Below are 14,413 nucleotides of genomic sequence, written 5' to 3' on the forward strand. Positions count from 1 at the left end.
ATTTGTGACCAATTATGTGTAAACTAATAAGCGATTAGCCTCAGATTTTGACCCAAATTATTTAATATCTTGGCGACATGGTTGATCCCGTATGTAGGTTTTATTCGCCAAATTGTGATTTCCTAAAGAGACAGAATAGCCAATTGGAAAAGATTCACCACTAAAAAAATCACTGCTTGAAAGGGGGTTTCAAGTTGTTTTGAACTCTTTATTTAAAAGTGGGTTTTATGAAAGTATTAGATAGGTTTTCATATGTTTATGAGATTTGTAATTGTCTCTAGTATAATTTTAATCCTTTTTCTAATCCTGCAAATACCATTGAAAGCTCTAGTTTATTTTGAAGACATGTGTATAAAAATTTCCAACCTCTTTTTTGACCTACAAATACTATTGAAAGCTCTGATTTGTTTTGAAGACATATATTATGAAATGAGGGAGATAGGCAATGCTATATTGATGGATGTTGTTGTTTCTCTAAATAAATAGGGTATATTAGTGGACTGGTTGCTATTATTTCTTACTAAGAAAATGTTTAACCCATTTTTACTATTATAACTATTCATTTATGTAAACTTCTTTTACTTTTATCTAAAAAAGAAAGCAACCTAACAAAAGTCAAACCATACCCTACAAATTTCAGCATAAAGATCCATTCAAATTGAACTCTAAAATAAAAGAGGTACTATTCAAAAATATCAAGTTGATAATAATGAAGTGTTATTCCATGCCACTCACAAATTGTAACCCAGCTTGAAATAAGGCACAATTCAAAGTAGACAATTGCCACTTTGCGTTGCTAGTTGACTTCAAATTCCAATCTATCTTAATTGCTTCACAACAAGAAAACAACCAATCATGGAAAAGATTGAATTTAATGCAATTTATGAGAATTGGCACTTGACTACTTGCTCAGCCAATATAATCGAGAGCAAAGAATTTTGGGTACTTTAAACCAATAGAATGCAAGATGATCTTCAGTGTGTTTGAATTCAGGGCAACAATAGATTCATACATAAGATCAAACTTCTAGAAGCTACTAATTCAAATAGCTTTTTTCAAGAAAAAATTGTGCTACTATCCCTAACATCAGCTATTGCCTTACCAAACTCCATTGACTAACATTGATCAAAACTTATACTGACACTTCTTTTGTCTTCCCTCTTATAGATTATCCTTCCCCCTCCATAATGCATGTCAACAGATCATTGTTAAATAAGCTTATTTTCAAGGAAAAATACAATCTGAAGATAGAATGGGGAAGTGAATCTTGTTTAGCAGATAATAAGTGGAGGTTTTAAGTTCTTGTAAACATTTTTCCATACCTGTGTAGCAAACCTTAGTTTTCAAATGAAAAATGCAACTTGAAGATAGAATGGGGAAGTGGGTTTTGCTTAGAAGTTTCTAAGTGCATTTTTTGTGTACTTTGTTTTCATGTCTATAATAATTTTCATTTTTATAACCTGTTTGTGATGAGGAGCTTCCTTCCACAAGAGCCCACTAGCTCCAAATGAGATTATCTATGACCTCCTAGGGTTCTTTCTTCAACCCTACTCTAGGGAATCACACTCTAGGTCCCCTCCTTCAAAAAAAAACTTTCCAACAATTCAAGTTTACCTTCTCTCCTTCCCATTCTTTCCACTAGGCACATTTAAGCCTATAAGGGAAAATCCCCTCACACTCCTATTCCTCAGCACAAACCAATCTCAGGCTCTCCTATTGAGTTCCTTGACATATTCCCCACCATTCTACATCATTTTTTTAGGTCCATCACACCCTAACTCCAAATTGCTCAAATTGGCCTTGTAGCCCTAAAAGCCCCTGTTAGCCCTCCTAAAAACAAGGGTTTAACAATTCCTCACAAACACCTTTAATAAGGCCAGTTGATGTCTAAATGACTTTGATTCCTATGGACCTAGGCTAAAGGATTTTGGTGGTCTTAGGTCACAATACTATCCATATAGTACGATTTTTGAAAACCCCTATTTTGAGGGTTTCTAAGGTACAAGGTTTCTCTCCTCCTAAGGTGTTCAAATTCACTCCCTACCTCCTCCTTTCAATCCAACATTCTTAATACCCTACTCTTATCATACCTTACAGAGATTGACTCATATCAATCCCCTATTCACCACTTTACTTCTTCACAAGCATACATTGCACCTTGCCAAGCTCTGCTAGCTTGCCTAGGGCTTGCTTGTAAATATGGCCAACTATCTTGCACAAACCCCAACTTCCATATTTACAACCTGTAAAAATGTCATTGCTTGATTTCCAAAATCCATGAGAGTTTGACTGTGGAAGTTCAAGCCATAGACATTTCTATGCTAACAACTCAAAACTACATAGTAGTATTACAGAAACCAAATGATATTCTAAGCTTAAAGAAATGAAACACTTGAATCCAAACAAGTATATATAGTTTCAAAAAATGATCCAAGGAATCCAAATCAATGAAAATAGTAACACAATCAACTCCTCTAATTCATTAGTTCACAAAAAACTACCATAATGCTCATATAGTGTTGCACTAACAGGTGTTGTCCGTACATCCAATTATCCAACCCCTAGAAATGGATTGAGGGACATTTAAATAGTCTTCCCCCTCCTTCTTGGCCATTGAACTGATCCATAAATGCTCCAAATAGTTCATTTCCAAAAACTGCCTGAAAAGTTGCCAAGAAACTTTGCAAAATTGAAAAATTGTCAATGAGCAACTGTAGACAACTTTTGCAAATGTTGCAAACCAAGACTCCAACCTTGACCAATTTGGTCCCAAACCTTCCCACATGGATTCATATCATCAAATGACCACTTTTTACCTACTTTTACTACTCATTGGATCTTTTCACATTGTTTTGTTAGTTTAAGCACTTTGATCAACTTTTTCTTCCTAGGACCTACTTGACAACTTTTAACTCCTAGACTCAAATCAACCAAATTAACTTTCCCACACTCACCTTACGACTTTATAAGTAGTCCTTATTGTTTCCATGGTTGGTTAGATCCTGTACAAACCAAAGTGCCTTTAAGGTTTGACCTTACCCCTAAGTGCTCCTGCACCATTCTCCCTCTGTCAAGAAGAGTTTAAGGTACCTTTGGATTGATGAGCTCCTTGTTGATGCCCTACTTCTTGAAATCACTCTTTACAACCCAAGTAGCTTCAGATTTAGGTTTATCCTTCCATTTCACTAGGTGCTCCTTGTACACCTTGTTTATTGTATTTGTCTTCACTCTAGAGTCCAAGATCTTTTCCACATGTGGTGGCTCCCTTTTAGTTACCTGCAAGTCTATAACATCCTTGTCCAATTCCTCCTAATATTTTCCTTCATCCACCTTGGGCTCCTTATATGGTATAAGGTCTTTCACATTGAAGATGGGAGAGATAGCCATGTCCTTTGGTAGGTCTATCTTATAGGCACTGGGTCCATACTTCTCAAGTATCTTTCATGGCCCAATCCTTCTCATCTACAACTTACTTGGTATTCCCTTGGGTAGTCTATCCTTGTTCAAGTAAACCATTACCAAGTCTCCCACTTGGAATTGTTGCTCCCTTCTCCCCTCATCCTTCTTTTCCTTCAACTTCATATTTGGTTCCATCAATGTTTGTTTAACCTGATCATGTACCTCTTTTATAGATTGGACAAAATCATCAGCATGCCCACTGATGTTGTCATGTGAAGGTAAGTCCCTCAACTCCATGATACCCGTAGGGTGTTGGCCATACACAACTTGAAAAGGGCTTACTGTGGTCCTATTTTTACTATCATTGTAAGAAAATTTTGCTTGAGGTATCACCTACTCCAAACTTTTCCCATACTCATTAGTAAGGCATCTCAAAAGGTTTCTTAGGACCTTGTTTATAACCTATGTTTGACCATCTATTTGGGGATGGTAGGTAGAGATATGTGCTAGGTTTTTTCCAAGTCTCTTCTATAGGGTCTTCCAAAAACTCCTTTGGCAATAGGTAGTGTCTCCACTTTTTAAGGGCTTGGACAAGTGCATAAAGTTCTAGATCATATGAAGAGTATCTTGTCTTGGCTTCATTAAGCTTCTCACTGAAAAATGCTACCGGTCTACCCCCTTGGCTCAAGACTGCCCCCGACAAGTCAATTAAAATCCTTAGGACAAAATGTTGGATCTCTACCTCATACTTTGTACTCTACAATATAGACATGTCTTCATGTTTTCAAACCAAACAATATGCCAACTGATACATTAACTCTGGTGAACATAACTATATATATACAGATTCCATTCTATCATAATCAAAAAATTGTGGCCAATTATCATAACCCGGGTAGCTTTGTTGATCAAAACAATACCATTGTTGACATCATTCTTGAGTTAGACAATTTTCTTATTCAACCAAAATCAAAACTATACTTGAGTCAATGCAAGCTTCCCTGCTGATAGTGTTTCTATAAATGATAACATCCATGCATTCATATCTTACTACTTCCCAACATCAACATCACTAATCATTTTTGTAATCAACCTAACACATTGTCAAAGTTAATCAATTTTGTTTCCAAACCATAAAAAAATGATTCCTCAAAATCAAGTTGACTTTGCATTACAGTCACCAATTTGGTCAATCATTAATTAATTTATCTTTAAAGGGTAGATAATCCATACTCCATCCTTATGGCTTAATCATTTGATCATAAGTTAATTTCCAAAATTTTACTAGCTCTCACAGTCAATTAATGTCATATTAATTAGTTATTATCATTCATGAATTAGGGGATTTTATAAATCCTAAATTTACTAATTTTCATTTGGAGGGAATAAATGAAATTCAAGTATTCCAATTTCTTCAAACTTTCTTCTTCCATTTCCCCTTAATTTGTGCTTCATGATTGCTAGCATTCCTCTTCCATGTTTCCCCTAATCGTGCATTGATTTGTGCACCAATTTATTATAAATATGACAATCCTTACAAGTTGCACACTAATTTTCAAATCTACATAGTGCATCTCAAACTATATAAATTGAGTCTCTTTTGCATTCATCAATTGGCCACACTCCTAGCATTCTCATGCTATTACTTTGCTTTCAATATTCTGTGCATTTACCAAGAGAAACATTATATCGCATTCAATAAAGAAGAAAAAAGAACATGGGAGCTACACTTGAAAGGGGGTTTCAAGTTATTTTGAACTCTTTATTTACAAGTGGGTTTTATGACAAGATTAGATAGGTTTTCATATTAATGTGATCAAATTTCCACAATCCATCATAGTTTTGTAAATCAGTTTCTGGATTCGATTGTGTGACGATTTTTACCATCAACATTTCGAATCACACTACGTGATCCATCATCAGGATGAGAAAGCAAGAGATGTCAAACAAAATAAGTTTTCATATGTTTATGAAATTTGTAATTGTTTCTAGTATGTTTTTAATCATTTTTGTGATTCTACAACTACCATTCAGGACTCGACTTGTTTTGAAGACATGTATATATATGAAAATATTTAACCCTTTTTTAAATCTACAAATACTATTGAGGGCTCTGGCTTGTTTTGAAGACATATATATATGAAATAAGGGAGATAGCTAATTAATAGACGTTATTTCTCTAAATGAACATGGTATACTAATAGACTGATTGCTATTATTATATTATAACTATTATGTAAACTTCTTTACTTTTACCTAGCAAAAGTCAAACCATACCCCACAAATTTGCAGCATAAAGATCCATTCAAATCAAACTCTAAAATAAAACAGGTACTAATCAGAAATATCAAGTCGATAATAATGAGGTGCTATTCCATGCCACCCACAAATTGCAAACCGAAATAAGGCGCAATTCAAAGCAGACGCGCCGCTGGTTGGCCCGTGGCTATACAGCCACGAAAATGTACATACTTTACATTGGTTTTTCTAACTTTTTAAAAAAAATTTCTAAGTCCTCTCCTTCGTAAGGAAGTGCATTTTCGTGGCTGTATAGACGTTGCCCGCTGGTTGACTTCAAATTCCAAGCTATCTTAATCTCTTCACAACAAGAAAACAACTAATCCTGGAAAAGACCGAATTTAATGCAATTTCCGGGAATTGACACTCGACTACTTGGTCAGCCAGTATAATCGAGAGCAAAGACTTTTGGGTGCTTTAAACGAGGATGATCTTGAGTGTGTTTGAATTCAGGGTACACAATAGATTCATAAATACGATCAAACTTCTAGAAGCTAGTAATTCAAATAGGCTTTTTTAGGCAGAAATCGTGCCCACTACCCCTAACATCAGCTATCGCCTACCAAACTCCATTGACTAGCATTGATTAAAACTTATACTGACACTTCTTTTGTCTTCCCTCTTATAGATCATCCTTCCCCTCCATAATGCACGTCAGCAGATCATTGTTAAATAAACTTATTTTCAAGGAAAACTCCAGTCTGAAGATAGAACGGGGAAGTGAGTCTTGCTTAGCAGTCAATAAGTAGAGGTTTTAAAGTTCTTGTGAACATTTTTCCATACCCATGTAGCAAACCTTAGTTTTCAAATGAAAAATGCAGCTTGAAGATAGAATGGGGAAGTAGGTTTTGCTTAGAAGTTTCTAAGTGCATGCTTTTGTGTATTTTGATTTCATGCATGTATAACAATTTTCATTGTTATGTCCCATTTGTCAAGGAAAAATCCAGTCTAAAGATAGGATGGGTGAGTGGGTTCTGAGCTTAATAAAACAGAAAATGATGATAGTGGTGGTTTATATTGTAATGCTTCTGTTTATTTCTGGCATCCCAAATGTCCAAGGTGTGAGTCTGTGTCCCATGTGTGGTAATACAACAGTCCCATATCCATTGAGCACTGCAGAAGGCTGTGGTGTCCCTGATTACAGAATCCTCTGTAATGCCCAAAACCAACTTGAATTGCCAGCCTTGAATGGCAGTTCATACAGGATTCTGAGCATCAATCCTGCTTCCATGAGGATGGTTCTAAAGCCCTCAGATCTGATGAGCAATTCATGCCAAACCCAAGATATGAAGGCAAGTGGCATACAGCTGAATCAGAGCCTACCTTTCAACATCACAAGCACCAACACAGTAATGTACTTGAACTGTGATCCTGTATTGCTGAGATCCCCTTTGAACTGCAGTGCTAGCAGTCCATGCCATCAATTCATAGACCATGTTGGGGAGGCCAAGGTGTGTAGAAACACTTCCCTCTGCTGCACTTTTACTGCTGGCGGTTCTTCTACTTCCTACAGAATTAGGGTTTGGAGTGGTGGTTGCAGGGGTTATACTAGTCTTCTTAATTTTAACCCCTCCTCCCCTGTGGACACGTGGAACTATGGAGTGGAGATTATGTGGGCTGCACCAATTGAGCCTTCCTGTGAAAAACAGAGTGATTGTGACCAGAATTCTTCCTGCTTGCACGACCCAATGAATTCTGCAATCTCCAGGTGCTTCTGTGTTAAAGACTATATTTGGAATCCCGTGCAAGGAGTCTGTGGAAAAAGTATGTCTTTCTTTAATTATTTCTGGGAAAAAATATTCATCAAACACTGTGTGATCCATTATCGGATGATAAAACAGAGCATAAGTGAATAATGTGATGCATAAGTAGTATGTCTTTTGACAAAATTTCTGATTGTTCCAATTTGAGTTTTTATTCATTTAGACTACAATAGTTTCAACTAATTTGAATTTGAATTTACTGATTTAGACTGAATTGAGCTCTGGTTTGATGTTCAGATGTGTCTGTCTGTAACAATCCTAGCGGCTGTGGGGATGGCAACAGTCGCGGGCCTTTAATTGGAGGTTTGTATTTGGTACTATTGCATCTGTCTTTTGTAATTAATTATTATTGTGTTAAGTTCAAGTAGACTTGAATCTAAGACCTCCTACATAAGAAACTCACAAATTATCAGTTACCATTGTACTGTAAGCTCTAGCCTAAATTTTTGAAGAATTTAACTATATAGAGATTGGTAATATCGTGGATTTGATGATGTGAAATTTCATCATATTTTGGATTTCATGATCCATCAAGAAGATGAAATGGTCACATAAGAAAAATGAAAATGGCAGATGGCAGTAGCAGAGTCAAAGATGTGTCATTATTTCAATTAGTTCTAATTGCTTGTAGATTAGCAAGAGCATATTATTATTTCGATTTTATGATTATATTTCTAGTTTAGTAATTTTATAGATTCTGAAGATGGTTGATCTTTGAAATCTCTGCAATCTATGAAGTTTCTACAATTTATGAAATCTCTGCAATTGCAGGTGTGGTTGCGGGAGCATGCGTAGCGTTCCTGGCAGCAGCATTCTCCATGGTCTTGTACAGAAAAAAGAAGTTGCAGATGGAAATTCGAGCCCAATTATCCAGGGAGAGGGCGGGAATCCTAGCAGCAAACAGTGGAGGAAATCCTGCGAAGCTGTTCAGCCGGAAAGAGATGGTGAAGGCAACGGATGCCTTCTCAAATGAACGCCTCCTTGGAATTGGGGGCTTCGGGGAAGTGTACAGGGGAACCCTGAGAGATGGAACAGATGTGGCAGTAAAGATGGCAAAGGTGGGCAACATTAAAGGAACAGAGCAGGTGCTAAACGAGGTCAGAATTCTATCCCAAGTCAATCACAGAAACCTGGTGAAACTTCTGGGCTGCTGTGTGGACACGGAGGAACCTCTCCTGGTCTACGAATACATCCCCAATGGAACCCTCTATGACCATCTTCACAAACCCTCTTTTCTCTTTCTCGACTGGAAAACCCGCCTAAACATTGCCTCTCAGACTGCAGAAGCTCTGGCATACCTCCATTCTGCTGCATTTCCCCCAATTTATCACAGAGATGTGAAATCCACCAACATTCTCCTTGATAAAAACATGAATGCCAGAGTCTCAGATTTTGGGTTGTCTCGCCTTGCAGAGCCAGGTCTATCCCACATCTCTACTTGTGCTCAGGGCACCTTGGGCTACTTGGATCCAGAGTATTACAGAAACTATCAGCTCACTGATAAAAGCGATGTCTACAGTTTCGGGGTCGTGCTACTCGAACTCGTGACGTCCCAGAAGGCGATTGATTTCAGCAGGGATCCTGATTACGTGAACCTGGCTGTTTGGGTTGTTGAGAAACAAGAGGAAGGAATAGTTATGGAGGTTGTGGATCCCAAATTGACAGAAAAGGCTTCGGCTTTGGTGTTGGATACCATAAAATCTGTGGCTTTAATGGCGGTGGGTTGTTTGCAGGAGAAGAGACAGGATAGGCCCACTATGAAACAAGTTGCAGAGGAAATCAACTACATTATCACCATGGAAGCTGCAGGGATTTCGCCAGATGAGAATCATTATGTAAGCTCGGCAGATAACTACCCACTTCTGCAGAGTTGAGATCTTCTTTTATATACATTCCAAAGCTGTAACATTTGGACTGTTCATACATCTCTGCTGGCTATGGATGTATAATTGTGAATTCAGTTGTTTCTGAATTTACAGTTTTGTATCGTGTTTTGTTCTGAATTATAGGTATCAGGCTTTTGTGTCGATTAGGTTATGTATCCAGGTTTTATACCATGTTCGATTTTCACAATGGCTAATTTTGATTTCAGTTTTTAAATTAGATTGTCAAAAATATCTTAAATCATAAAAGATCTTCGCTATTTGTATTTCTGATCTTCGTTGTTGTTTCAGATTGATTGTGGAAGAATTCTGTATCAAGAATTTCCAATCACGTCGGATTTTGACAAGACATCATCTTGATCTCTGATGTTTCTCAATTATACTGTATGAGAGCTTTCGTATGATTATATTAAATTTTTGCAAAATATAAATTGAAAATACAAATACTTCATTTCTACCTTTAGACTGCAAAAACTATCATTGTTTATCTATTATCAAGATTTCATTCAAATAATAATAATTTATGATAATTGATGGTTTTTATATTAACCAATATCCCCAAGACTTGGTTTAGGTGCATTATCTTATCAAGAATTTTATTTTGACACGAGAAAGCGATGTAAGTGATATAGTTTTGACTTAGGTGATGATGACATGCAATATCTCTAACTTTACATGCACACACAAAATACATAGTTTTGTGGCACTACAAAAAGATTTGAACATGTGACGAGTAAATATTTTTGTAATCTAACGTTTTAACTTCTTCTTTTTTATGTATTTTTTTCAAGTATTAAAGCGGCCAAAGAAGTGCCAATTAAGAGAGGTGGATCGTGATCATTTTTTCTCCGTATATCACAGAGCTAAGGGTTAGGTTTGGATGTGACCATCCATCTTCTTTTTCGTTTTCTTCTTCTTCCCTCCTAGGCAAAATTGCCTAAGCCAAATGGGGAATCTTTTAGAAAGAGTAGCATTTGCCACCGAGAGCCACCAAAACCAAGAGTGGTAGTAGGCCAAGAAAAGTCTTTGTTATCACTTGAGATTACACCACTATCAAGTTGAAAAAACTTGACATTTCAAGACAACATGGAATCGCTCGTAAGTTGTGGGTGACTTAAAAGTTGGAGTGAATCTCTGGATAAGGCCACATTATATAGGGCTCGACTCCTAGCTAGTTCTCATATTAAAACTACTCACTTTTCAGGAAAAGGGAAAGAAATGAATAATGAAAAATAATGCTTAAAGCTACACTGACTAAAGTAATACCAACTTAGACGGAAATAGATACTTGCGAATGATACTTAATTCCAATGCAAAGAAAAATAAATGACAACTTGTGAAGACCAACCGTGAATACGTGTTTCATTAATTGGTTTAAAGACATATACACCAAGAGGGAAAAATATAGACTTTCACAACTGGTACTTACGCATTTGAGTGACATAGTTAACAAGCTCCAATAATAATCACTTACAGAAAGATATAGAACTATGAGACATAAGTTGTGAGTAAAGACCTTAGCAAAACACTTCATCAATCACACAATATTAACTGAGTTGTAATAACAACTAGGCTAAAACAAATCTGCAAATGGAATAAGATCTGCAATATATTCAATCTCCAATAAAAGCTAAGTTATAAAATATAAGAAATAAGACCAAAGATCTAGAAATCACTAAGTCTACAAATCTACTAATCAAAACTAGGGCAAAAATGAGTAAAACTACAAACCCTTAGAGTCGAATCCTAAAAATAGCATGCAAACTTTTGTGAGTGTGTGTGTGTGTGAAAATTGGTTTCCTGTAGCTACAACATGACACCTCAATAAGACATTAGATTCATGGTTAGAAAAATTAGATAGTCCAACAATATGTTAAAAAACCATGATAAAGCAACGTATCGCCTTCTATTCAATATGAGTATGATGCTCTCATATTTTTCAAGCTTTTTAGTGACTATGGACACTCATGAAACAACAGATTTAATATGAATGCAATCAATCTATTTTTTAGATTATGTATGCCATTATAAGAATAAATCTAGATGATTGAAATGACGATACAATTAATCTATATATGAACTCAATAACATCAATGATTCAATAACAAGGATGCACAATTTCAGAAGAGAAAAATCAATATTATAACTTTGATCTTCAATTGCATATAAGAAATAAGTGTTAGGAGCCCTAAATATATATGTCCCAAGGATGCGTTGAGTTGAGTTTGATCCATGCACTCATGTTGATCAAGTACCTTAGGAGGTGGAAGCACAATTCACTTTCCTAATTTGGAGTGATAAGAGGGTTAACTAATCCAGCTGATATAGATAACTCAGTTAATCTACTCTCTTTTTATAGTAACAATGCAAAGATTCACTTAACTTGTCTTTTGATATGCATCACCAAGTTAACTCATTTATTTATTTATTTATTTCATGTTTTAGATTTGAACTCAACTTTAACTCAAACTCCATTTTTGGAATGATTTTTATTAAGTGTAGAATTTTGCAAATGATAATTGAATATTTATCTCATTTAATAGATTTTATCAATTTAATTGGCAAACAAGTTCAATTTAATTAATGTGCTAGGACATTAAATTAAATTAATTATTTTAGGATGATTTAATTGTCAATTAATGTTGACATTTAGGAATTCTTTGTCAGATGTCTTCACAATCTTTCCTAGGATGGATATGCAATGGATGTAGATGAATCAATGTCAAACTTGTCAACATTTCTAGTTGTAGCCTCCATGTTGGAAAAGGAATGTACATTATTTGCTTTTTTCTTCACATTCTCCTCCTTCTCCTTCTCCTTGCTTTGCTTCTTGTTTTGTGTTTGATTCTTCATCTTCTCATTCCCCTCCTCCTCCTCCTCCTCGTTCCACATCATCTCCCCCTTCTCCTCCTACATCTTGGTCTTGTCCTTCACCTCCTTCTCTTTCTCCTTTAGTACAATCTTCATCCCCTTTTTATCTTCCTCTTCCTTGTTCTCCTTCTCCTTCCCCTCCTTTTCCCCCCTAATATTCTCCCTTTTTTTCCCTTTTTCTAATTGATAACTATTTGTAAGAAAAAGGAACACTAAAATTTTAATGAGTAAAATGAAAATGCAAAATATAGGACTTCATACAATACTTCCTTTAATTTTAATGTATTTAATTTGAATTCATATAACTTTATTAAATATATAGAGTATATATAAAATAAATTTAGTTTGATATTAACATTACAAACTTTTTAGTATTTGGCTTGATTATGGTTGACTTTAGATTTTTACCATTTAAATCTTACAATATGTTGTGCGCAACAATTGGCAATCGAGTTAGATGTAATGGCCTTCTACTCTGATTCTACTTATTAGTCCCTATCTATATATAGGAAGGGAATGTATATTGTCAGTAGACCCTTGTCTATTATTTTTTTAAATTTCTAAAGTATAAAATGAGTTTATTTTTTAAATCAATGTTTTACACTAATTTTTAAATTCTTATTGGTTAATATCATTTTTGCTAGGGGTAAATTTGTATTTTTGACTCAAAAAATAACAAAAAAAAATCTCTAGAATGTTCCTCTTATTGTTCAGCTAAATATGAGTTGCAATGGAAGTTCTTATTTCAAAGTTTGAGAAATGATCAAAATGGTGGACTCCAATGCATCAGAGATAGTGGAGGGTGCATGCAAAGATCTTTTAACCTTTGCCATGATTTTAGCCATAAGAAATTCAAAAGCTCTGAAATATCATGACAATTTTCTCTGGGGGTGAAATGCTTTGCTGGAAGTTTTTGCCACTATTTTCAACAATTGTCTACCAAAATCCTCATGGAAAGTTTTCCCCTATGTTGGATTGCTGGCCATGGTCATTGCTTTTGTTGTCGATATCCTTGCTAACCGCCATAGCCAAATAGGGCCTTAGATACAGGTGAAACCAGATGATATTCTAAGTAAATTTAAGGATGTGGAAATGAGACAAAAAAAAAAGAAAGTTGGAAGGCTATCTAGCTAGTTCTAGGTCTTTGTCAATGCTACAAATAACATTTTGTAGCTTGTCTAGATCTTTAAATGAAAAAGGCACCACCATAACCCTAATTTCCCACCAATAGAAAAATTTAGCAGTATGTTGGGTAGAGTGTGGACAATGGGAAAAAAATGGCAATAATCATCTCACAAACTCGGTCATCAAAAGAGGGCAATTGGTTGTCAATGGGCCCTAACTTTAGTGTGCTATGAAAATAGTCAACAATCACTTGTACTCGTCCATGATTGGGAGGGAGGCTATGGGGAATAGTGAGAAAGAGGATGTGAACACCTTGTTGTAAGCTCACAAATGGGAGAATGAAGAAAATGAATGCAAATGAAACCTCTTACAATAATAGGAGTAAAATTATGTAAACCATTTGTTGTAGTAAATTTTTGTTCTTTTAGTTCTTTTCAATATTTCACAATGGTAAACTAGTAGTTGCACATTTTTTTGTACGTGCAATGAGAATCCAATAGAGGTGATATGTTTAGTGTAATGCATTGTTATTACATCATAGAATGATAACAATAGTGGACTTGAATAGCTTTGAACTCTAATTCCTTAAAATAGAAACGAAGAGTAAGAAAGATTGTGTAATATTAAAAACTCTAAAAAATCTAAGTGATAGTTGACTTGTAGAAATTGTTGATATATTGGCACTTGGAAATGGAAAATCAAGGTATTTATTGGAATCAAGGTGTTTTTTAAAATGCATTTATTTTTGTAATGTGTATAAATATTCAAGTTTAGAGTAACAAGATAGTAAAATCTAAACAATTATTTTGTAAGAGTAATGTATTGTGCATAGAGCATCATAAAAATTAATTTAATCAATGGTAAATAAAGCACAATGTTTTTCTATATGAGTGAATGAATATGTATGTATTTTTGAGTAGTAGACAACATGAATTTATATATGTATTCTATTCATAAAAAATGAGTAATTAAAGTTACATATAAAAGAATATAATACCTCTTAAATAGTCACAAATTAATTTTTTTTCCATTTTTTAGTTATATTTTAATTCTTAATTATAATCTATGTTACCC

General features: G+C 35.0%; 1 protein-coding gene across 1 annotated transcript; it reads left to right on the forward strand.

Annotated features, from left to right (window-relative positions):
* Positions 1-6,406: 6,406 nt before the first annotated feature.
* LOC149554621 (wall-associated receptor kinase-like 20) lies at positions 6,407-9,560 on the forward strand. The gene is made up of 3 exons (XM_089828673.1): positions 6,407-7,461; positions 7,698-7,763; positions 8,232-9,560. The coding sequence occupies exons 1-3, from the start codon at positions 6,657-6,659 to the stop codon at positions 9,332-9,334; spliced, it is 1,974 nt and encodes a 657-aa protein (XP_089684799.1). The 5' UTR covers positions 6,407-6,656; the 3' UTR covers positions 9,335-9,560.
* Positions 9,561-14,413: the final 4,853 nt, after the last annotated feature.

This window comes from Cupressus sempervirens, chromosome 5 (assembly GCF_028749045.1).
Source record: "Cupressus sempervirens isolate cs-2001-9-10 chromosome 5, ASM2874904v1, whole genome shotgun sequence".
Lineage (NCBI taxonomy): Eukaryota > Viridiplantae > Streptophyta > Pinopsida > Cupressales > Cupressaceae > Cupressus > Cupressus sempervirens.

What these genes read in the sequence shown, in the direction of transcription:
- LOC149554621 (XM_089828673.1), top strand. Translation starts at nt 6,657, where the DNA reads ATGGGTGAGTGGGTTCTGAGCTTAATAAAACAGAAAATGATGATAGTG. An exon ending in GCAAGGAGTCTGTGGAAAAA is followed by an intron (nt 7,462 to 7,697) that starts GTATGTCTTTCT and finishes TTTGATGTTCAG; the next exon opens with ATGTGTCTGTCTGTAACAAT. An exon ending in TCGCGGGCCTTTAATTGGAG is followed by an intron (nt 7,764 to 8,231) that starts GTTTGTATTTGG and finishes CTGCAATTGCAG; the next exon opens with GTGTGGTTGCGGGAGCATGC.